At 46.6% G+C, this 21,418-nt stretch overlaps 2 protein-coding genes across 2 annotated transcripts in view; both read right to left on the bottom strand.

Annotated features, from left to right (window-relative positions):
* LOC310820621 (lissencephaly-1 homolog B-like) overlaps nucleotides 1-8,712 on the bottom strand; it is a 12,528-nt gene extending 3,816 nt beyond the window's left edge. The window contains exons 1-7 of the mRNA XM_083692337.1: nucleotides 8,567-8,712; nucleotides 3,683-3,975; nucleotides 1,893-1,977; nucleotides 1,690-1,764; nucleotides 1,359-1,565; nucleotides 566-734; nucleotides 118-220 (exon numbers count right to left, since the gene is read on the bottom strand). Coding sequence (XP_083548463.1) covers nucleotides 118-220; nucleotides 566-734; nucleotides 1,359-1,565; nucleotides 1,690-1,764; nucleotides 1,893-1,977; nucleotides 3,683-3,714 — 671 coding nt within the window. The 5' untranslated portion in view covers nucleotides 3,715-3,975; nucleotides 8,567-8,712. The remainder of the gene's footprint in view (nucleotides 1-117; nucleotides 221-565; nucleotides 735-1,358; nucleotides 1,566-1,689; nucleotides 1,765-1,892; nucleotides 1,978-3,682; nucleotides 3,976-8,566) is intronic.
* A 1,410-nt stretch (nucleotides 8,713-10,122) lies between these two features.
* LOC310822464 (clustered mitochondria protein homolog) lies at nucleotides 10,123-20,838 on the bottom strand (the record flags this gene model as incomplete). The annotated part of the gene is given in 29 exon segments (XM_083694803.1): nucleotides 10,123-10,493; nucleotides 10,612-10,685; nucleotides 10,871-11,005; nucleotides 11,350-11,443; nucleotides 11,626-11,747; nucleotides 11,887-12,012; nucleotides 12,470-12,550; nucleotides 12,700-12,839; nucleotides 13,012-13,165; nucleotides 13,323-13,407; nucleotides 13,523-13,776; nucleotides 13,906-13,968; nucleotides 14,108-14,260; nucleotides 14,433-14,533; nucleotides 14,709-14,800; nucleotides 14,802-14,890; nucleotides 14,894-15,197; nucleotides 15,366-15,541; nucleotides 15,891-16,109; nucleotides 16,201-16,293; nucleotides 16,397-16,544; nucleotides 16,800-16,925; nucleotides 17,314-17,468; nucleotides 17,705-17,832; nucleotides 18,346-18,486; nucleotides 18,777-18,948; nucleotides 19,119-19,279; nucleotides 19,494-20,058; nucleotides 20,296-20,838. Coding segments are annotated over 29 exon segments (4,797 nt in total). The 3' UTR covers nucleotides 10,123-10,390.
* Nucleotides 20,839-21,418: the final 580 nt, after the last annotated feature.

Genomic DNA, 21,418 nt, shown 5'->3' with positions numbered 1-21,418 from the left:
CACACACACATACGCAGACTTAAGACCCGTTTGCCTGTAGACGGTTACTGTACACCACGACAAATGACAAGAAAAGACCACATTTGATAAAGGAGACATCTTTTCTTCTCCCCTCACCCAGTGGCCACCTCCCACATCTTGATGGTCTTGTCTCTGGAGGCGGAGACTATGTGGTCCCCGTTGGGCATGATGGCTACTGATGACACGTTATGGTCGTGACCTGCAGGAGACACACACCAGCGATTAGAACCAGACAGAAGAATGCAACGGCTCCCGCCTTACGAGACACGGGAGCGAACACCCTCGTATCTGCCCTAACTCCTCCGTCTTGATCGGGCTGCTTTTGAAACCTCACGTTCATGCCGTCTATGTTTATCTTTAATGACATGGTTTGTCATCTACACATTTTGTGCTCCCAGAGTCGCATGTCCTGAAATCACACAAAAAGTTCCCTGTAGGGAAAATGTACCCATGTAAAGTACAGTTCCGTTACAGTATAGGGCAACACGGGGTATTATTCAAACTGCAGCTTGCTCGATGTGAAAGAGCAGCCCGTGTCCCTCACCGTGCATGGTCCTGATGCACTCAAAGCCCTGGAAGTCCCACAGCTTGATGGTCATGTCAGCAGAGCAGGAGGCCAGCAGCTTGCCCGTCTGGTCAAAGGAGATGTCCTGCACAGAGTCTGTGTGGCCTTTCAGAGTCCGCTCAAAGTCCCCTGCCTCATAGTCCCACACCTGCATATAACACATGTACACACACACACACAGACATGAGTCAGCTACTCACTTTTGAGTGGAAGACCACTTGTGGACATGACAGGGGTGTAAAACGTGCTGCTTATATGAATACAAGGGAGTGACTAATGAGTGTGGAACAAACAGAAAGAGTGAGAGAGAGAGAGAGGGAAAGGAATACAGCTAGAGTAAGAGAGATTTGCATGTTTCCCAGGGTGCAGCTCTCCACGCTCAAGAGCTGTGCCAGCGTTGCTCCTGACAACCAGTGCATCACCCCATCTCCACGCAGACGGGCAGTGACACAGCAGAAAAGAACAAGGGAGGGAGGGAGACGAGGAGGAGGAGGAGGAGAAAGGGAAAAGGAAGAGGAGGAAAACTAACAGACAGAGAAAGGGGTTTGATTTTAGATCTAAAGTACAGGCCGAGCTAGATCTGATATAATACTTCAGAAACACAAGTTGGCTAAAGGAGAAGAGGTGTTTTCCTTGTAACATCCTCTCAACAAAGATGGCTCACCGACCCACAAACACTTTCACAGCATCTATTCTACAGCTTTGAAAACAAGAGATTAACAAACGCATGCAAACACACTAATACACTCAAATACCTATTACACACACACACCTTGATGGTGGCATCCTCAGAGGCAGTGACCATGACAGAGAAGACGGGGTGGAAGATGACACGAGTGACAGGCGAGCGGTGGCCGCTCAGGGCATATCTCTCAGGGGGGCGGGGGATCCACTCCTTAGGGTCTCTCTTCTGAGCCACCGGACCCCCCAGGGTCATCTCCTCCTTCGCCTCATTCAGCTTGGACTCCAGCTCCATCACCTGAGAGGAGAGGGAGGAAAAGGAGGGAGAGTAGGAGAGAAAGGGAGGGCCCCACAACAGTCAGCCATTTGCAAATAAACACATGCACTAATGCACATTAAGGCACTGCCAAATAAACACGTACCTTCTTCTGTAATCTGATGACCGAGGTCCATTTCTTTTCCAATAACCCAGCATACTTTTTATCTAACTCTTCATTCTAGGAAAAAGAGAGGGAGGGAGGGGAGAGAGAAAGAGAGAGTTAGCAAATACCTTCTCAGAAGGTTTCATGAGAATCATAATCAAATTGTGGTGTGTGTGTGTGTGTGTGTGTGTGTGTGGTCTTACCATGTCTATCTCAGCCTCTTTCTTGAAGGTGGAGTAGGCCTCCTCATATCCATTGGAACGGAGGTAGTCTCCTATAGCTCGGTTTCTGACAGAGAGAGAACACACACACAGCGGCTATGGAGAGCACACGTACGGTTCTCAACATCTCAATAGATGTGAATGTACACACTGTGCAGGGTTCATCGCCCGTCCACCGATCAGCGCAAAGAGGAAATGTACTAAAAGACGTCTGAGGGTCTGATGAGGGACGTTTGAGGGTCTGATGAGGGTTTGACCTGTGCGTGAGTCGCCCATGAAGTGTTTCTTGTCGACCATATAACGAGCCAGGCTTCTGCCGACACATTGTGTAAGCTGGCCCTCGACAACGTACGGCAGAGAAATCATCAAGTTCCACCTTTATAAGACAATTATTAGTTCCACCTTAAGAGAGAAAGGACCACACCCTGCCTGGCAGATGGTGTGCCGCAGCGAAAGTTAGCAGTCCTGCTCAAAATGTCAGAGGGAGAGAAGGAGCGTGTCCAGTGAAATGACGATCCCCTTGGAAAACGCTGCTGGGACTGGATCGCACGGAAAGTGTGTGTGTCTGGTTGTCATGGTAACTAACCCAAACCGCTGAACAGATGAACGTACGACAGCGACGCAGGCACAGACACAGAAACAAACACACATACATAAATGAGTGGGTTTGGTTCCTTTCTCAGATGGAGTGGTCAATATTTCATGAGCAGCAGCTCTAAATTTAGGCTTTGACATCAGCAACCCGAGACTGGAAGTTGGATAATTGTAACCTACGTGGAAGTGTGTGTGTGTGAGAGAGAGAGAGAGAGAGAGAGAGAGAGAGATGGAGGGAGAGTGAGAGAGAGAGAGAGAGTGTGCATGTGAGTTAGTGCCTGTGTTTTCAGATTACTGCTCTGTGGATCAACAGTGTGCCAGCCCAGTGACTTTGTGCATTAGGTCAGCGTTGGCACAGGCTGCAGAGACCAGAGTGATTCCACAGAGATCATTTCCTGTCTACAGAGCTGCTGAGCACTACAGCATGGCACCAGCATGTCACCAGCTGCATGGCGAGCCACAGCAAAGACAGGATCACTACGAGCCTGACAGCTGATGCCTGCCTGACCAATCAATCAATTGATCAATCAATCAATAAATCAATTGGGTGCTACAAATTGGTAATGGTTGAGTTGAGTTCCCCACATAAAATGTAAAGCGCTTTGGGCATCTGAGAAAGTACTATATAAATCCAATAAATTAATCAATTGATTTACTGATTGATGACTGCTCCTCACAAGGCAGCAGTGATACTGGTACTGAGCTTGAGATCGCCACAGAATCTAGAATCTTCTACGGTCTGGTTTCATAAGAGGCAGTATATGCCTGGTTAGCCAGACACAATCTACAGAGCAGCTCACATAACTGACATCTCTTCTTCCCTCCCTCTGTCTGTCTGTCTGTCTGTCTGTCTGTCTGTCCTTCCTTCCTTCCTTCCCTCCCCCTCTCTCCTCCTTCCACCCATCCCCCTCTCCAGTCATGAGGGTTATGAAATATTCACACTAAGTAGCCCATGAAGGACCCTGAGGCGCACACACACACACCCGTCCACATTTTTCTCTACGGGTCTAACACACATGTGCAGGCATGCGCACACGCACAGGCGCGCACACACACTCTCTCTTCCTTTGTGAACACAGCTACATTACAATACTCTCTGGAGGAAACAAGCATGTTTTCACTGCTTGTGTGTGTGTGTGTGTGTGTGTGTGTGTGTGTGTGTGTGTGTGTGTACTCACAGTTCGTCTCGTTGTCTCTGCGACAGCACCATGACGGCTGCAGTGGCTGCTCTCTCCCTCAGGGGGGAGGCTGGGTGAGACGGGGCGGGGGGGGGGTGAGGATGTAGGGGTACTGGGGGGGGTTCTCTGGTTCCTCAATCAGTCCTCAGAGACTCAGGGGTGACGAGGCTGTGCCACGCGGAGGCGGTGGAGACAACGGGCGATTACTCAAGAGTCTGGAGACACCTCTTCAGTCTTCGGAAAAAACCAGACGACCCCCGAGAAACTCAGCAGTCAGATCTACCCATTATCTGCTGGAGAGAGATGAGAGGGAGAGAGAAAGAAATTCAATTAGTTTCCTGTCCTTGAAAAAAAAAAGAGAAAAGAAAGGATGACAGATCATAAATTAACACACTGCAATGATTGAAATGCTTAGCCTACTGCTTTTGTCTCTGATTGTAGGATTGTGTATGAGTGTTTAGAGCAATACAGTATGTAGCTAGGCACGGAAATCTCACACAGCCGCCCTCAATGATAATGGAACAAACCACTTCCTGAGTCTCAAGACCACCGGCACCTGGAACGACAGTGGCTCTAAGCTGCTTAGTGGCTAAGACCACCAAGCGTGTGTGTGTGTGTTTGTGTGTGAGTGCGCACGTGTGTGTCCTTATGTCTGTCGTGTGTGAGACTTTGCACACTTGTGTGTGTGTGTGTGTGTGTGTCTGAGAGAGATAGAGACCACTAGTCCTCCAGACAGCTGACAGTGCAGTTAGTGTGAGGAGGGGGCTTGACGGCGGCTAACAGGATTAAACTCAGACACAAGAGGGGACCTTCAGAAGAAAAAACAGGAAAAAAGCTCTTATTGACCGTCTGTCTGACTGTCTGTAAACCGGTTATCCTCAGAAATTGCAGATATTCGCCACAAAATGCCAGAGTGGACTCCTGCAGAAGCGTCCTTATGTCTGCCAGTCGACGGGGTCTGCATAAATCTATTTCTGCGGGAGCTGAGGAACAAACCGAGGCTGAGCCACGTCTTAATAGTCTTAGTGAGGGCAAGGAGGGTGGATGGCTCTTAGTGGAGATGACTGTCTCTCCGACACAGCTCAGAAATAGCCCGCTAACTGCATCAGCCTGCCCTCTGAACCATGATGTCATCACCAGGGCTGCGCCAGCTCTTGACACCTGCATGAGACGCTGCACTTTGGCAGGATCATCTGTGTAGATGAGAGTGAATGTGCGCGGCCTATGTTTTGGGAGAAACTAGGCTTGTATCTAGAGGGACAACACCACACAAAGCAAACAAACTGAGGACAGTGTGAAAAACACACTACCATAGTAGTATACTAAAACAAAACTTAAGACACAAAGGCCTAATGCCTCTCAACAAGGACAGGATTCAGCCCCTTTAGCGAGGGACTAGATAAAGTATGGGCAATCTGAGGCAGTCACAGGGGAACATGATTAGGGAGGGGCCGTCTCCTGGAAGCTCTCCTCGCGTCAAGAGCGTAAGGTGTTTGAATCCGGAGAGGGTTTCTGAGTGTTGGTTAAGCCCTCCTCCCGTCGCAGAAAAAAACCCTTTAAACTGCAGAGACAGCAGTGCCATGCACTTTCCCAAACCAATCACTCTATACAAGCTCAAATGAATGAGAATTTTAGGATATACAGCAAAAAAAAATAAAGAAAAAAAAGAGCGCATCAGTATATATGATGATCTGGTGAGTTTCTCAACAAGTGTGTTTGTGTGTGTACTGCATGTCTGATTTTTTTTATCTGAAAAGACCAGCACAAAAAAAAAAAGAAGGGAATTTTACAATCTTCTAGCATTGTGACTGCCTATGGCCCCTGGTGCGAGCATTGATTACTTATCTTATGATGACTGATGGATAGATAAATCCATCCAACTGCTTTGGATAAAGGCATCTGCTAAAGGCCATAAATGTAAATAAATGTAGATGTTGAGTGAACGAGAAAGAAACCTCCACAAGTGTGTGTGAGTGTAAAATCAGACATGTAGGAGGAGCCAGCAGCTGGCCAGGACAGGCATTTAGAGAGAGGGAGAGTGAGGAGGGTGAACTCTACATAAACCACAACTCCTGCATGCAAACACCACGCTCCTGCTCCTGGCTGGGAGAAATGCAAAATAAAACACTGGGGAAATGCTGTTATCACACACTGGTGACGCTGGGGGTAAAAAAGACTGACACAGGTAATGTAGACATCTGACTATTCTAGACATCAAACATCACAAGCCAGAGGAATCATTGGGTACTAGAAGAAAACTCATTCTATCTTGACTGCCAGATATGAGCTGGGGTGCAGAGTCTGATAGTTTACCTTTATCCATGAATATGTCATCTGAACAATACCTTGATAAATAAATAAAGAGTCCACAAAGCTCTATAGAAGAGGTCTGAGGTAAAAGCACAAAGATAAAATCCAGCTGACTGCAGCCCTGGAGGACAGGAGTCTTGCACACGGCACAGTACCCTTTACCAGACATTCGATGAGCTGTCCATCATATGATCAAAATCAAGAGAGAGAAGAAGATGCAAGCAGTAGAAAACACAAGGCCATAAGCAAACCAATGGCAGCATAGCTATAATGACCTGTGTGTGGATGCTTGCATGTCTAAATGGGCGCTTGCCAGCCTGTGTGTGTGTGTGTGTGTGTGGTGTGTGTGTGTGTGTCCGGATTACTGAGAGCGTAGGGGGGCTTTGGGATAAAGGCAAGGCATTGATTACCTGCCAGAGGAAATTACATAGCTGTCGCTAAGAGACAGCAGCCTTTTATACATTAGCATCAACTAACAATCACAACACAGAGGTGCTGACAGCTAACGCATCACGCAGACACCGTGCTCCCACATCACTAACGCTGTTCAAATGTTTAACACTTTCAATGCATTGTGTACCATGTCACAGATACACTAAACCTACATCTACACCATATGGATCGGCTGCATCGGTGAAACACTCAGAGGCACTGCATGCCACCAAAGACCAAACGTGGAGGTAGAAATGTGGCCTACACTGCAGGGGGGTTGTTCCTCCATTATATCTCTGCAAGGAATGTTGAGTGTAAAGACTGGATTAGTAGTGCTAGTGGCACGATATAAAAGGCAATACTTCAACCAGACATAAGCACCTCTGACAATATCAGTAGGCTACTACTACTACCATGGTTCGGCTAAGCAAACCTGCTTTGGCCGGCGCCATTAAATGAGAATGACAGTCAGAAACAGGCCGCTAGTAAGCTGTGATTTGTCGTTGACGGATCAACTGGTGCAAATAATACAGCAACCCAGAAATACATTGCACTACACAGAATTGTGGAACCGCTTCGTTATTGCACAGATGAAGCAGTAGCATTCAGAGCTATCCTAAGTAGCAGCCGCCTGGCCTGACAACAAACGGTGAACTGCCGGCTGTTATGACCTGCAGGCGCTTCCCATCACAGCAAAGTCAATCGTTCTTGTTTGTGTCGCTGCTGATCGCTCCTCCCTCCCTCTCTCTGTCTGTCTCACATCTCACGGCTTGACAGCTTTACAGTTAGCCTCAATGCTAACATCGATTAAAATGCAAAACAATCATAAACCAATTCATTGCTCATGCGTTCAATTAAATCACAAGATCATAGCGCAACTATAAATGGGCATGAGCCAGCCGTTTCACACTTACGATGATTTCCACTCCCAGTTGCGGTGTCACAGCAAAGTTGAAGATTGTGTGTGAAATACACTCAAAGTCTACATCATCCACAACGGTTATGTGAATAGAATTTGCGATAGCAATGTAGCAAGCTGACTACAACTACTGGGGTGACCACGTTATCTGTGTTCTTCCGATGAATGATAGCTAGCTTAGCTAACTAGTTAGGCCCGATGCGAAAGCTCCACCCTGTTAGCTGTGATAGCAAGCACGCTATATCACATGAAGTCAATGCGTTTAAACCACCCGATGTGAAATTAGCTGCTTATCTTAACAACTCCATCGATATATTATAACTAAAGTTGCATGGCACATTCATGTTCAATTAGAGAGAGAAATAAGCTCGACGTTCGATAACGACAAGGTTGCAGCACTGCTACAACACGCCCTATACTAGCTAGCTAGCTAATTGCTAGCTTGTGTGTGTTATTCCAACCAAGCCGAGGACCAAGGTTGGGAGTCCAACTTGAAGCGGCGTTGCGTTGACTGTCATCTTGTCACAACAAATAATGACGCTGCCAAAATGATTACCAATACATACGCAATCCAACCAGTAAAAATACTCTAGAGAACATCGGGGTATTATTAAGCAGTTACAGGCTATGTTTGTAACTATTAACTACGACCTTTTCACACACAAAGTCACACAAACACCCATAAAAAAGGGTATGACTAACCCCTGGAAATAAAACGTTAGATGTCGAATCGATCGTCCCTTTTTCTAAATATGACGTTATATCAGAAGTAGAACAATTGTAACTTTCAACATTTCAATAACTCGATATGTAGCCCCAAATATATTTGCAAAGTAATTCACGAACGGGCAAAGTAAACCCTCGTTTATAAGTCTTTTGAAACATTAACTGCAACCTTCCATTATTCCAGCAGTTAAACTGACCCACCCCTAAAGTTGAAATGTTGGCTAGCTAGCTCGCTAACAAGTCAGCACGTGAACGTTACAGCTTGAGTCGTTTATCATCACCGCGTTTAGCTACACAATGACAATATTTTCAGTAGTATACGGTATAATGCCATAATTGATTTTAGCTATAATAATTCCAAATCTATGTGCTCTAACGGCCACTCCGCCATTTTGAGACAGACGGGAGGCGCAAAAACTGCAGCCACATCGTCATCATTACCGCTTCGTTTTATGGCAAAACAAATCCTAAAATCATATAAAATCAAAACAGCTCACCCGTCTGTGTATTGTCTGTCTAATACTCCTTGTTAACAATAACAATAGGCGATGAATGAGGCTGTTTTGCTGTTTATGTGGGAGTTTTCCAATCACCCGGCAGGGTCAATCTTGTTTTCTCCTCCTTGATTTCAGTACCGCATTCGCCCTCGGACAGCGGGGACGAGCACGGACTGGCGTTGGTTCGCAGGCTGTGACAGAGCGGCGCGCACGCCCTGTTCAAACCGAACTGGTGCTGAAGGACAGCTCCTTCCCAAAAAGATGATCACCTTTTTTTTTTTGGAAAATGAATGGCTAATTTTCAGCTCAGACCACGTCAAGAAAAGAGAGGTGTTCAAGTAAGAATAGTTCAAAAAAAAGAAAATAGTGCAAACGAGCGACGGGAAAGAGTGAGTAGAGATCAAGTTTGCCTGATTTAAAAGGTAGACTCTGGGATATGACGTCAATGGAAAAGACCGGGGCGACGCTACTAGATTTTAATTCAAAACGGGACGATCAAGAAAGGACAGGAGACGATCATACACACACGTGTGATTGTTAACAATTAATAATGTTGAAATTGTACAGAAAGATGAATACCGTTGACACCGTACCGTTCTTACCATACTGTTGAAATCAGCGTCTGAAGGTGAAAGGTTGCAGTGGATACGTCACAGAGCTCTTGCCCTTTAGATAAGAGATATACTGCGATGCGTGATTATAAAGGGGCAATGGCCAAATTCATATTGAAAGTCACATGATACGACCCAGTGCCTTTACTTCCCTGTGATTGAACAACTGCGCTGTCAAGAATGGATAGACCCTCCTACTTTAACTTCTAGGATGAAAGGAGTCATGCCCAGCTGTCAATGACAGTTCGATGTGTGGAGGAGACGGTGGCGTCCACAAGATATTTATTAGCTTTTTTCAATGCACTGTTGTCTGAGGTGATTCCTCTCTCAGGGTTATCAGCCAAGGGTTTTGATGCAGTATACTGCTGCATGCATCTGTGCCTGCCAGTTGAGGGTTCAGAATTGACTTTGAAACTTAATGCACATAGCTTATAGAGAAAGGTTGTGCGAAATATTGTTAGGTCTACATGTCTGATGAGTTTGAGTGAGATGTTTAAAACATTTATTTGACTACAATGAAAGCTGATTAAATGCCATTATCATACTAGGCAGGTACAAAGGTTCAAATGTTTAGTTTCGTTTTTTTGTGTCTTACCCTGTGCAAGCGCCCTTACATTATAAACTGTAAATCAAGCAAAAGGGTGCAACTCAGTGGTTATTTTGTGGTATTGCAAGATCACATAGGAATCCATTTGCAAGGATTAGACAGGGGATCTGAGTTTTTATTTGTGCTGAAGAAAAACAGACAGTGTAATGTCATGCCTATTGACATTCACAGACAGTGGGGTGATATCCTCAGTCACCATTGTCCCATTCCCTTTTGATGTGGACACCTCCCCATTCAGAATCAAACATGTTGCTTCCTTGCTGCAGTCATTGATGCAGTCTTGTGGTCCACACTAGTAGAACAGACTTTTCTGTTCAGCAGTCAGATAGGTAAGAAGACAAGGAAAGGAAGTGATCTAGGAGATCTCTCACATTCAAAGTTAGATAAGGCTACTAATTCTCACATTACATTTTCAATTCGACCAGTCTCCCATAAGGAAACAAACAGAACAATATTCAGACTATGACAAGAATTAAGGGCTCTTATATATCCAGCATACCATGTCAGTCTTTACTGTCTGTATTTTGGTGTTAGGTCATCACTTAATTTCAGAAGTCCATATGTTGACTCCTTGTAAGTCCTCCAGACTGGAGGGGATCGGTATCCTCAGTCAACAGGATTTGTGTCCATGAGCCTTAACTGGTTCTCCAGCTCCTGTATCTGGGCCCTTCCCCTCATCTCAGCCCTGAGCTCCTCAAGGTCCTTGGTGCTAGAAGGGAAAAGAGAGAGAGAGGGGGGGGGGGGGACCTGGGTTGGTGACTACTGCAATAGACACATTAAACCTAGTGGTGGATGTCAGATCAGAATTAGGCTGCAAATGTACGCACTTGAGAGGAACGAGGATGATTCCACAGGTGAGATTGAGCTGCTGAAGAATCATGGGAATGCTAGGTGTAGAAAACTGTGACAGGAGGAGGGAGTAAAACCACATGGTAAAGGAGTTACTGCATGTGTCAAATTGCCTCAACTGAACCTCCCTGTTACAGTATCTTATCTATTCCAAGCACTGCTGTGCTTCAAGAGTTTCTAATATGTGTTCTACCAAAACTGTATGACAGTCATTGTCTGTATTCTGTGTGTACAGACCTGTAGTGGTGTGAGGCAGGTGCTGGAACTGCTGCTGTAGATGTGGTTGATGGCTCTCTGTAGAGTCACAGCCTGCTGGGTGAGACTCTTTAGGTACTCTGAGCTCTCCTTTACCCTCTCGTGGGTTTCCCCCACCTGTGTAGTTGTACAACACCAGGCTCACAATAGGAGCCAAAAAATATACAGTGACATGCACAAAACATACAGCAAAGTATACTGTACACTTTGTGGAACAGGCAGCAATACACACCACAAGATATATTGTGCAGCACCACACACACACACACACACACACACACACACACACACACACACACACACACACAAAGATAAAACAGGATTACATCAACAGCAGCAGGATGATATCACATTAATTCCATAGAAATGCGTACTGTATATATCCAAAACACTAGACACAGCAGTGCCACAATAGCAATAGTCCATAAGGTGCCCTCATCTGTGGTTTACCAGGCACTCACCTGGCTTCTATATATGGAGTAGGCCTCCTTCTCATGCTGCAGGGCTGAACGGAACTCTCCCTTACTCTCATACACCATGGCCAACAGATGATAACTGCAGAGGAGGGAGGAAGAGTGTGGAGAGAGAAAAGAAAGGAGGCGATACGGGGTTAGGGAGAGAAAGACAAGAAGAGTGACAGAGAGAGGAGAGAGAGAGAAAAGCGGACAATTATTTCCATGTTGTTGTAAAAAATATACAGCTTTTTGGAAGAGAAACATAGAAACATGGTATTTTACCTGTGTGCATATTTGGGGGATGTTGTTCCATGGAATTTTGAGGAGAGAATGAAGGCGTTCTTTAGGAACCTTAGAGAGAGCTCATACTCCAACAACCCATGCAGCACCAAGCCCAACATACTCTACAGGGGAAGACACACAAGAGAGATCAATACACTTGGAGAGGGTCTGGACAGAGAGTGCCAATCAATACTCAATAAACCAAACGAATACTTGAATTATTAGATAAGATACACCCGATCTGGTTCATGGTTAACTCACGTCCAGTAACGACACTTGTGGGTGGTCCTCCCCACTCACGATGAGTGTGAGGTAGCGAGCACGGTACAGCAGACGCAGAGAGGTGGTGGACTGACCACCGGCGAAGCAGTAGAGGGCCAGGTGAGTCTGGCACACAGAATACAGAAGAAATTCTTCCATAGGACCCAACATAGTCTCCAAATTATTACGTTATGAGGGATCGTTTCTGCAAACCAAGGAAATACGGTCTGGGGGATCGTATTACTGTATCTGGCTATACCAGTGTTTGACCACCTGATACGTTGCGTAAGAGTTACATAAATTACGACTTGCGTGGCGGTTAGGCACGCATTAACTTCTAGTGGTTAAGGTTAGGGTAAGTTGTCAGGGGAAGCCATTAGCAAATATTAACATAAGCAACAACAATTAGCAATAATTAGCACCAACAACAAAAAGTGTCCCCAGCGTAATTCGAACCAGCAACGTTCGGGTCACAAGAGTCATTACATACACCCCTATCGGATCAGACACAACCATTATCTAGGCTACAACTATATATCAATAATTGTATCATTATGGTCAATGAGATGAGGCAGGAACTTACATAGTCCTGTATGGTCTGGGGGTGCTCAATACCCTGAACTCTCTCACTGAGCAGGACAGCCTTCTCCTGGTGACTGAGAGCCTGGAAAACACATACACCCATGCAGGCACACAGAATTAGGGTCAGGGTTTTCTATGGGTTTTTGATACAGCTGGGGCCAGGGTTTTGTATGGTAAATGTATGTATACATAGTACCTGTGTGTTGTCAGTAGGTAAAAGAGTAAATTTACCTCTGTGTAGTCTCCCATGATGTAGCTGAGTCGTCCCAGCAGACGCAGGCATACACACACATCCTGGTGCAGGACCCCACACACACTGCTGAACAGAGTCAGGGCCTGGCGTATGAGCTGATAGCCCTCCTTCAGAAGCCCTGAGAACACAAAAACACACACGCTAAATCAACCCTTAGCCAAGTGTTCAAACTGTATGAATTAGCATATACCTTTCTGTGTGGTAGCATGTAGGTGTTGTATATTCTGTCTATACAGTATATGTGTGTGTGTGTGTGTGTGTGTGTGTGTGTGTGTGTGTGTGTGTATTACCCTGCTGTATTGCAACCTGTGAATGCCGTAATAGCTGTGTGGCGTCAGAGGTGGTGGGTCTGAGATGCTTGACCACAGGGAACATGTTCACCACATCTTCTTCACTAAACACTGGCCTGTGGCGAGAATCAAACACGTACTCTCTCAACTGAACCTACAGAGAGAGAGAGAGGCAGGGAGAGAGAGCTGGATGACCTGGACCCAGGTAAAAGGACAGATAGGGTGGATGGAATGATCAATGGATGGATAGATACAGTAGATAGATTGGTCAAAGTGCAGCACATGAGAGTCAGAGGGAAAGAGGGACTGACCTGAATGCCTGTTTTGATGGCCATCTCTCTGAGGAGCGAGATCTTCTGAAGGCCGAACTTCTCCACTACTTCATCTATATTCTCACTAAAGAGAGGAGAGAGAGATGTAATTGACACATTGCAAATGCACACACACACACACACACACACACACACACACACACACACACACACACACACACACACACACACACACACACCATTGCAGTGTGTAGTGGTAGTAATCCTGAGCCTCGGTCCTGACCCTGCTCCAGAGGTCACTAGGGGTAAGTCTTGCCCAGGCAGCATCTGTCACCATGGCTATGCGGCTTCCGTCTTTACGGCGGCGGCGGCTCCTACGGCGGGACAGGAGCTCGTCTGGTGGCAGGGAGGTGTCAGAGAATGAGGAGGAGGAGCTTAAGAGGCAGTTCAGGAAGTGACTGACAGCACCAGAGAGAGCTGAGGGCTCAACAGCCTGAGGGAAAACACAAATAGCACAAATAAAAGCACAAATCACAAATAAACAACAGTTTCAGGCAAGAGCAATATTCTTTTGCCTATTTATTCAGAGTGAATAGTGTTTTCTGAGCTGTTTGGTGTTCACCTGTAGATAGGTCTTGAATATGTGTTTGGCACTCCTGGTGATCAGCTCACTGATGGCAACTCTCTGTAAGTCAACAGTTCAACAGTTACGTCTGACATTGGGATCTGTGTTTTTTTTTCATATACTATAATGCATGCTATTTGTGTGTGTGTGTGTGTGCGTGTGCGTGTGCGTGTGTGTGTGGGTGTGTGTGTGTACTCACTTGTACGTGACTGAGTCTATCTCCCTCCCCTGTGTTCTCCAGTAGCTCCAGCATGATGCCCAGGTAACGAACATTTACACCCCGCTGGTGCAGCTCTGAGGTCAAGGTACCTCCATCCATGGGCAGGGCTGTGTGGTCCAGACAGTCCCTCAGCTACAACACACACACACACACACACACACACACACACACACACACACACACACACACGCACACACACACACAGTGGCAATACATATGATATTATGCTAGTGACCTAGTAACCATGGAAACTCATTTCACAGCAATTTGCGTCCAGTCTAGGTGTTGAGGACTCTAGCCTTACCAGTGCTGGAATCTGATTGGACAGCAGGAAGGCCGCAGCATCCTTTAGCAGCTGCCTCTGTTTCTGAACCTCCTCGGCACATTCTGCTGGGAAACGCACCCCTAAAGGACAGAGAGAGAAAGAGAGAGAAGTAGAGTTTTTCCTATCCTTGTATTTCACTGCACTTTTGAGAGGTAGCTCGTAATAAGCATTTCATTTTATCGTTTATAGCTGTATCCTGTGCATATGATGTGTGTGTGTGTGTGTGTGTGTGTGTGTGTGTGTGTGTGTGTGTACCTGGAGAGCAGACATCAGGATTAAAGCTGATGTCAAAGCAGGAGTCACTGACTCCAAGGAGTTCATATCTGCAGTATGGGGAGACAGTGAAAACGTTTATACATTATTTCAGTGTACCATGATTTTATATCGTGTTCAAAGAGTTGACAGCAAAGACATGACAGCAAAGACTTTCTACACCCTCACCTGTGTTGGACGAAGGCCTCCAGCAGCTCTGTTCTGAGATTTGCCAGGCCATGCCGATGTTGCCGTGGGTATCCAAGGTGCCGGCTTTCCTTTGGAAGCTCATCCCCTTCCTCCAGGAACAGGAAGTTAAGGTCGGGTGGAAAGGAACGCAGCAGGTCCAGGATGTAGTGGCGTCCATCGTTACCCAGAATTCCCTTGGTCTGGACAGAAGAATAGAGTTCCACAGGGAGATGGGTGTGATCCAGCACTAGGTGACGCTGGATCTTCATTGGTCCCGTGGTTCTGTCCAACAGCTCCACAAACCTGCAGACACACACACCTGTCCTCTTGAACCTAACCCACACCTCTCCATATGAACCTTACTCTCACTGTGTGTGTGTGTGTGTGTGTGTGTGTGTGTGTGTGTGTGTGTGTGTGTGTGTGTGTGTGTGTGTGTGAGTGTGTGTGTTTTACCTGGGGTGTGTGTGTTACCTGGGGTGCGTGAGAACAGTTTTTCCATAATCTATGGATCCATAGACCACGCTCTGCTCCTGATCCTTCTCCAGTATTCCAGGAACAATTGTTTGGGCAGTAACTCGGTAACCACGGTAATCCACCACTGCCGTTCCCAGTGTGTGTAGCCCATCTGTGTCGAGGGCCGCGTATGCCTGTACCGGAGCCAAAGAGAGATAGTTTGGCTGTTATGGTGTCATCCAATATATTGTATATACTACCCCCTAATTATTAAGTGTAAAGCTGAAAGGATTGCATAGGTATGAACAATTATGGGAGCAGCTCCACCAATCAGATAGACTGGGTGGAATATTTGAGATCTCCACTGTGCCTAGGTGGTAAGGACCAGAGCTGTTGATAGACAGTCTAGATGGTAAGGACCAGAGCTGTTGATAGACAGTCTAGGTGGTAAGGACCAGAGCTGTTGATAGACAGTCTAGGTGGTCTATCTATGACTCTGGTAGGGACTAGCAGTTGTTTCTGGACCAGGCCACTGACTCATACCTGTACCCCTCTCAGGTCACTGATGGCTGCGGCGTGGGCCGCAGCATCACCCCCTAGTGGGAGGTAGTGGTCGCGCACATCAAAGCCTAGGCTGAAGAACAGGCTGTTCCAGATAAACATCTGCATACGAGGCTCCTCCCCTGGATTGATTGCCATGACGTTACCATCGACGACCGCCATGGCGCCTCGTTTGGCTGCAGCAACAAAGTCACTATTGGTCTGAAAAGAGAATAGGTTATATAATAAATATTCTGGGGAGTGGGGAACATACTGGAAAGAGAGCAGATAGCTAAGACAACAGTGGTGTCACCTTGAATAATGTCCTCTCTCTATTAAGACGCTCCTGAAGGTTCCGCCTGGGGAGTTCCCTGCTCGCCTGCAGCTCCTCGTTCCAGTCACGGGTCTATGGGTGACATACATTATCATATCACTGTTACTTGTGCATAGAGTGTGTGCAGTGTATAATGAAAATCACATTGTAATATATGTGTGTTTGTGTGTGTTACCTGTCCAGCTGTATGTTCCTCCTGACCCATGCGGCTGGTGTGTGTCTCCTCTGCTCTCACACAGTCGAGGGCGTGGTCTCTCTGGGGGGCGGTCCATGTGTACACCTGGAAGGGCGTGGCTATCCTCTCATAGGGGTGTCGCAGGACCCTGACAACCAGGAGAGAGAGGGTCAAATGTTTCTATTTGAACGAGATAAAGGATTAGGATGGAGGTGATATCATAAGTCAGAAATAACTATGAATCGGAACCAACTGTTCCAATCGTTTCATGCAGTTTCAGGAGTCCTATTTGGCTCCCAGTACTGATATACTGTACCTCCTGAAGAATCTCAAGATTTAAAACTTGTCTAACCCATGTTTACCTCATTCTATGTCTATTTGACCAGACTGTGAGCAGACTCACCTCTTCTTCTGCAAGGCGCTGAAGTTCTTCCTGAAGGCGGGGCTAACCTGACTCAGGAGTTCCACCAGGGAGTGGCAAAGGATCTTGGGAGCCGCAGGCTTGGGGTTGAAGATAAAGGCAGTTGATCTGTGGCAGTGAACATAGAGCAGACTTTGTAAAAGGCCAGTGACAAGGATGTCAGTTTGACTGTTGGATAGTTGGTATATATTTTACAAAGAAATTCAGAAAAGCTGACCCATCACTGGTGAGCATAGTGCCATGTAAGCAAAGACTTGTGGTCTTAGCAAGGACAATATATTTAGCCAACGGTGCATATCGTCAGCATAGTGTCCCGGAAATACCTCATTATGTCCAATAAGTAAACTTTTCAGGAATTGCTAAAAGTTAAAAGTTAAAAGTTTTCTCAAGGTATTTTGAATTAATTGGTTTGGCCAAAGGGTCATGAAACTTACTGAGCACATGGAGAATGGCAGCTTTCAATTAACGTAAAAACTTCTGGCTGTGAAGCACTCACTGATTGAGGTAGAAGCCACGTGTCGATGCAGTGATGTTGAGGTGTTTGTCCTCCAGGGTCTCAGTGTTGAGGTACATCAGGTCCCCATGCATCTTCCTGTTCCCTGGAGGAGGGTTCCAGCTGCTCACTGTCAGGACCCGCAGGCACTGCAATGGCTACCCGACACAGCCGAAGAGGACCCAGACAGTGGAGAGAGAAACACGACTAAACAATAGTCTGTTTGTTGGAGCATTGAGCTATACAGCATTGAGCTGTGATCATCTGATGAATAATCCTATCAATATCATTATCATGTTCAGATCAATTACTAAGCAACACTTCTCATTCTCACCTCAATTCAATATCATGTGGAGACATCATCATGTGTACAGTTCTCTGAGCTTCATCTTACCTTCCAGTCTTCTTTCATTGGCTGCAGTGGCATGAGGGGTCGTTCCTTGCTCCCAGGAAGGATGTACTCAGGGGGGGCGCAGTTGTTGGACTCCCGCTCTGAGCCCCGCCCCTTCCCCCCTCCACTCTCTGCAGGGGTACAAGGGATGAGGACAATGATGACAGGTAATAATAGTACGATTAGTATAAGTAACTCCTCTACCCTTGTGGGTAGTAGCTTAAATAACAGGGAGCTGGTTTACACTATAACTATATTAACCATCTCTCCCTGTGTGTAGAGGCTGAGGAAGAAGCAAACTACATTACCCATCTCTCCCTGTGTGTAGAGGCTGAGGAAGAAGCAAACTACATTACCCATGTCTCCCTGTGTGTAGAGGCTGAGGAAGAAGCAAACTACATTACCCATCTCTCCCTGTGTGTAGAGGCTGAGGAAGAAGCAAACTACATTACCCATGTCTCCCTGTGTGTAGAGGCTGAGGAAGAAGCAAACTACATTACCCATCTCTCCCTGTGTGTAGAGGCTGAGGAAGAAGCAAACTACATTACCCATGTCTCCCTGTGTGTAGAGGCTGAGGAAGAAGCAAACTACATTACCCATGTCTCCCTGTGTGTAGAGGCTGAGGAAGAAGCAAACTACATTACCCATGTCTCCCTGTGTGTAGAGGCTGAGGTAGGAGAGTGAGCTGCCGTTGGCCCCATTATGTGCATCGGTGGGGTCCAGGCTCCTTAGCAGGTCACGAACATGTCGCAGATGGAGACGGGTGTCACGTACCGTGTAAGGCTCTGCAACGGGACAGTCACAGATGAGGGAGAAGTGGTTTATTATAACAAAGCATTGTTTTTACTTACATTTTTCATAATGGATAAATATCTACTGCACATTAATTTTCACACTTCAATTCATGCACCTTGGTGCTAGAATAAGATAACGGCAGTACATCCTTTTCAATAACCCTTTACAGTTATTTACTCTTATACAGCACCTGTGTAATAACACTGTAATGACAGGTAATAACAACTGTTGTCACATTGTTATTGTTATTACGTAAATGGAATAAGGACCATGGCATTACCCTCCACCACCTTGATGAGTGCCCCCTCCTGAAGGCTCTGGATAGAGCGGAGCTCAGTGAGGCTGTCCAGCACAGCGCCCTCTAGCTGCAGGGAGAAACAGGTGCGGTGGCATGTCACCTCGTGGTCCATAAGCACCTGCTGCAGCTCTAATACCAGCATCTGAACAGACACCTGAGAGAGCGAGAGAGAGAGAGAGAGAGAGAGAGAGAGAGAGAGAGAGACACTGAGAGACCTTTGATAAAAGATTGTATGATGTGTCGTGGAAGATAATAAGACTGGCATGAATTAAAAAGGGGAAGAGGAACTGTGAGGTACTGTAGCGGTGTTTGATGAGTAAGTACCTGGAGACTGAACGCGTCAGTTCCCGGCGCCTGGATCCTGACTGTAAAGCCTGCTTCCTGGAGGCTGATTACATCCTGGATGGTAGGCACCTCCCCTTCAGCTACATCAGAGCCCTCATCCTTAGGCTCCTCCTCCTTTAGGCTGAGGCTGGGCTGTCCTACTGAAAGGATGAGGTGAGAAAAAAGACAAACAGTTTGGTTTTTAGGAGGTTTGTTGTGGGTAGGGGAAAGTACATAATGTATACACACACACACACACACACACACACACACACACACACACACACACACACACACACACACACTCACACACACTCACACACACACACACACACACACACACACACACACACACACACACACACTCACACACACCTGTTGATAAGTGTGGAGCTGCCAGGAACAGCTTGTCTACCACAAAGAGCGTCATCTGCTTCGTCTCTGCTACTCCGCCCTCCAAACATGGATCCACAGCCTGCTCCTCTCTCTCAGTCTCCAGTTCCAACTCCACAGCATCCTGCCCAGTCTGGTTCATGTTCTCTTCTATCTTGGCTGGACTTTGTTCTGTCTGGTCCTTGTTCTGCTCTGTCTGTTTTGGACTCGGTTCTGTGTGATCCATATTATGTTCTGTCTGGGTGGGACTCGGTTCTGTCTGCTGCATGTTCTGTTCTGTTTTGACTGTGTTCTGTTCCATCTGGTCTCCCTTCTGTTCTGTCAGGACAGTGTTCTGTTCAGTTTGGACAGTGTTCTGTTCAGTTGGGACAGTGTTCTGTTCTGTCTGAAGAGTGTTGTGTTCTGTCAAAATGATCTGTACCGTCTGGATGATGTTGTCTTCCGTCTCGATGGTGTGCTCTTCCATTTGAACAGAGTTTTCCTCTATCTGTTCTGTCTGTGCAGCTTCCTCCTCTAGTTTCCCTGAGCCCAGTGTCTGTCTCTCTGTCTGTGTTTCCACCTGTGTCTGTACATTTTCATGTGTATGCTCAGGTATTTCTGTCTGTGCATGTATCCAGGTTTGTGTATCTACACTGGTCTGTTTTTCTGTCTGTATCTCTGTTTGTGTTTGTATTGCTGTCTGTATCTCTGTTTGTGTTTGTATAGCTGTCTGTATCTCTGTCAATATATCTATATGTTTCTGTTTTCTAGTGTCTATCCATAACTCTGTCTCTATCTCTAATGCTGTCTGTGTCTGTTTCTGGGTTTGTGTATCCCCTGTCTGTTTTTCTGTCTGTATGTCTGTGTTATAGTCAGTCTCTGTCTGATTCTCTACCTCTGTCTGTGTCTCTGTCTGTGTCTCTGCCTCCATCCCCATCTGGGTCTCTGTCTCTGTCTGTGTCTGGACCTCAGTGCACAGCCTATCTCTTCCCCCACCCCCCCTTTCTCCTTGTCCACCCTCTCTCCCCTCATACCTCCATACTTCCTCTCCTCCTCCTCCTCTCCCCTGCTCTCCCTCCGTCACTAGGAGACACACCACCGGTTCTGCCATGCCTGCATCTACTAATAGACTGCTGCTCAGAATTATGTCAGGAAACAGGAAGTGACCTCTATCAAGGGCTGGGTTAATCACCAGATCCTGTTCCAGGTCATCCAATGGGGTCAGGGAGTCACACTCACTCCCCTCCTTGGACAGTAGTGGGGATCTCTCCTCCTCCCCCTCCTCTGGTGCATCCTTACACTGGATGTACCCGACCAACATGTGACAGAACTGGACCACATTTCCCATGGTACCTGAGTGCACGACAGCAGTGCTGTAGTGCTAACCTGAGTGGAGATAAAGGTGAAAGATTGAATGAGTTCAATAGAGACATGTGAAGGCTGTAATGAACATTAAGAGAGGCGGTGGAGGTCACTGAGAAATAAAGTAAGGCTACCATGGTCAGCCTACCTCAACGTCTGACACTTAACACGTGTACAAGCGTAGCCCTTCACAGCCAGCCCTAGGGTAACAGTGGCAGGTGTGAACACTGTTGAGTTGGTGAGCAAAGAAAGAGCAAAGTGTGTGTGTGTGTGTGTGTGTGTGTGTGTGTGTGTGTGTGTGTGTGTGTGTGTGTGTGTGTGTGTGTGTGTGTGTGTGTGTGTGTGTGTGTGCGTGCGTGCGCACGTTCGTGCGTGCGTGTGTGCAGGTCAAGTCCGGACGACAGCTGATGACACAAATAGGAAGTTCCGTACTAATCCACGGATACTGACTTCTGAAGAAAGAATCTGGAATGGTGTTGGCATTCTGGAACATGGACAGACGAACCTGATCAGGTTTAGAGTTTAGAAGATTTCAGTCAAAGTTTAAACTTCAGTCAACTCAGTTT

Source organism: Argentina silus (genome assembly GCF_951799395.1).
Source record: "Argentina silus genome assembly, chromosome: 2".
Taxonomy (NCBI): domain Eukaryota; kingdom Metazoa; phylum Chordata; class Actinopteri; order Argentiniformes; family Argentinidae; genus Argentina; species Argentina silus.
Note: the sequence above shows the minus strand (reverse complement) of the source record. Positions and strands in the feature narration are given on the sequence as shown.